The sequence below is a fragment of the Penaeus vannamei genome, chromosome 33 (genome assembly GCF_042767895.1).
Source record: "Penaeus vannamei isolate JL-2024 chromosome 33, ASM4276789v1, whole genome shotgun sequence".
In the NCBI taxonomy this organism is placed as follows: Eukaryota; Metazoa; Arthropoda; class Malacostraca; order Decapoda; family Penaeidae; genus Penaeus; species Penaeus vannamei.
Genome location: NC_091581.1, coordinates 12,831,297 through 12,833,796, shown reverse-complemented (window position 1 = coordinate 12,833,796; position 2,500 = coordinate 12,831,297). Strand labels below are relative to the sequence as shown.

Here is a 2,500-nt window from a genome sequence, read left to right as displayed (position 1 = left end):
CGTCACCACTGACTGCTGCTGGACTGGGTGTGGGGCATGGGGGTTCATCTTTATTATCACCTGTTACTTCCACGCCTCCATCCCCAGGACCTCACAACATCCCGAGTGGACTAGCAGGTACAGGTGCAACCCCAAGCCCCCCTGTCGACATCATTGAATCGAAGAAAGACCTAGACAAAATGCGAAGATGTCAGGTGTGCGGGCAGGTGTTTCGTCTGATGAGTGAATGTCTTGCCCACATGAAATCGGTGCACGCAGTTCATGAAGCACCACTCAGTGTGTACAGCTTACAGCATAGTGCTGGAAGTCACCTCACACAGTCTCTCTCATCAACAACCTCCTCGGGAGTCCCCTCTGCCCTCAGTACGAGCCTTGGGCCCCCCAACAGCACCAGAGCAGGTGGAGTAGGTGCTCCTGACAGCCCCCTGATGGCACTGGAACGTATGGGCTGGGGGGAGAAGCAGAGCCTCTTACCGTCTCTGCATGCCTCCCCCTCACCTCTTACTCCAGCTTACACCCCTGCTCCAGCTGTCACTCCTGGGCCTCAACACCCGTCCACCCAGCACCTGTCCAGCCAACACATGTCTAGCCAGCACCCCCCTAGCCAGCACCACCCACAACACCACTCATCTCAACACTCGGCTCAACACACCTCCAATCACCACCCTGCCTCTCAAACCCCCCCAGCACCACACCCCCTGATGGAGACCAGTCAAGACCACCACAGTGCGCGAACACCAGTTAGTAGCTTATCCATGACATACTCCATGAGGACAGATACGCAAGTTTCTCAGGCTCATAGTAGACATGCGTATTCAAGCCCAACATGCTCAGTGCCAGAGAATATTCCAGTGAGTGACACCAGAACTGAAATAGGAGTAAGTTCAAATTACAGTAAGCCAAGGAAAACAAGTTCTTATTCAGTGTCTAGTATTATTGGAGAAACAAAAGAAAGGGTGATTGAACGTGAAAGTAATGTTGCACATGAAATACCTAATAGTTTGACAGGTCAGAGTCCAACCAGAAGACAGGTGTCCCCAGCAGGAAGATCATCTATGCCAGATGGGTTTGAGCAGAGAATATCGCAGCTGAAACAGCAGTCGGCAGAAAACTCTCACTGTTCCCGGACTGCATCTCGGACAGCTGCTGAAGAGTACAGTATGCCAGAGAGGGAGACCCAGGGGCAGAAGGAGCAAGTAGTGCCAGATCAGCATCACAGCCAGCAAGTAGATGTGCACAAAGGATTGCAGATGTCCCATGGAACACCTGATAGCCAGAAAGAGGACCAAAAGTCCTTAGCAGATGAGAGGAGAGATGTTCCAGAGGATTTGTCACGTCATGTGCCGTCGTCCCCAACGACTATCCATGGAACACTCCCCTCTTTGCACCATGTTCCATCAAGGGAAACCTCTCACGTTCAGGAAGAGATGATGTACGAAAAGACAGAAAAGAAACGCCATCTGAATTCTCGTATGGAAGATACCAGTGATTCTACTCGAGTAAATTCTCCACAGCAGAAAGAGGATGATAGAACCAACAGTTCCATTGTTAATCAACAACCTAGTCCTCAGGAGGTTGCCAAGGAGCCATTATCCATGGAAAAAGCCACTGCAGTTTTGAAGGAACAGGTGTCACAGATTGGTAAGCGGTCCTGGAGCCCAGCTCAATCGCACTATGTGCAGCATCAATTGCCACAGCAACAACAGACTAGCTATCAACAGACTAATCAGCAGCAGCAGCCAGCATCTGCTGCGCAGCATCAAGTACCACAGCCTAAACACCAGCAAGCCCAACAGTCTCAGCATCAGCAGTCACAGTTATCACAGCAACAGTCACAGCTGTCCCAACATCAGCAGCCACAGGCACCACAGCACTTGCAAGGCCAGCAACAGCAGCAGCAGCAGCAAGGGCAGCAGGTTCACCATCATCAAGGACAGCAGTCACAGCAGAACTCCCAGCAGCCACAACAGTCTCAGCATCAAGCACAACAGACTCAGCAGCCCTCACAACTGTCCCAGTCACAGCAACAACCTACACAAATTTCCCAATCCCAACAGACCCAGCAGCTATCACAGCCACAGCAGCAGTCACAGCTGACACAGCCACAGCAACCCCCACAGATTCAAGCTCAACACCCACCACAACTGTCCCAGGCTCAGCAAGCCCCGAAGCCACAGCCGCCCCCATCACAGCAGCCACAGCAGCACCACCATCCACAGCAGCAACGGCAGCCCCAACAGCCTGGCTACTCCAACTGGTCAGGAGGTGTGGGCTCAGGATACTCAGGTCAAGGCACTCAGTACCCGTATGGATATTCTCAGGGTAGTAATAGTCAGTCTTCTGCAGGCGGTCAGCACCCCCAGTCTCCCATGGCAGCTCACAAGTCCTCTAGCTACCACCCCATGCCAAATAACTATGCATCTCCATATGGAGCATCGCCAGGCTCAGGCTATCCTCCTGATCTGGCTGGTCGGGGCCCCCCAGGTCAGCAAGGATATCC

At 52.7% G+C, this 2,500-nt stretch overlaps 1 protein-coding gene across 1 annotated transcript in view; it reads left to right on the top strand.

Annotated features, from left to right (window-relative positions):
- LOC138867951 (uncharacterized) overlaps window positions 1–2,495 on the top strand; it is a gene marked incomplete at its 3' end in the record, with an annotated part of 3,260 nt that extends 765 nt beyond the window's left edge. The window contains exon 1 of the mRNA XM_070145233.1: window positions 1–2,495. This exon is cut by the window's left edge and continues 765 nt beyond it. Within this exon, the coding sequence (XP_070001334.1) occupies window positions 1–2,495 (2,495 nt within the window).
- Window positions 2,496–2,500: the final 5 nt, after the last annotated feature.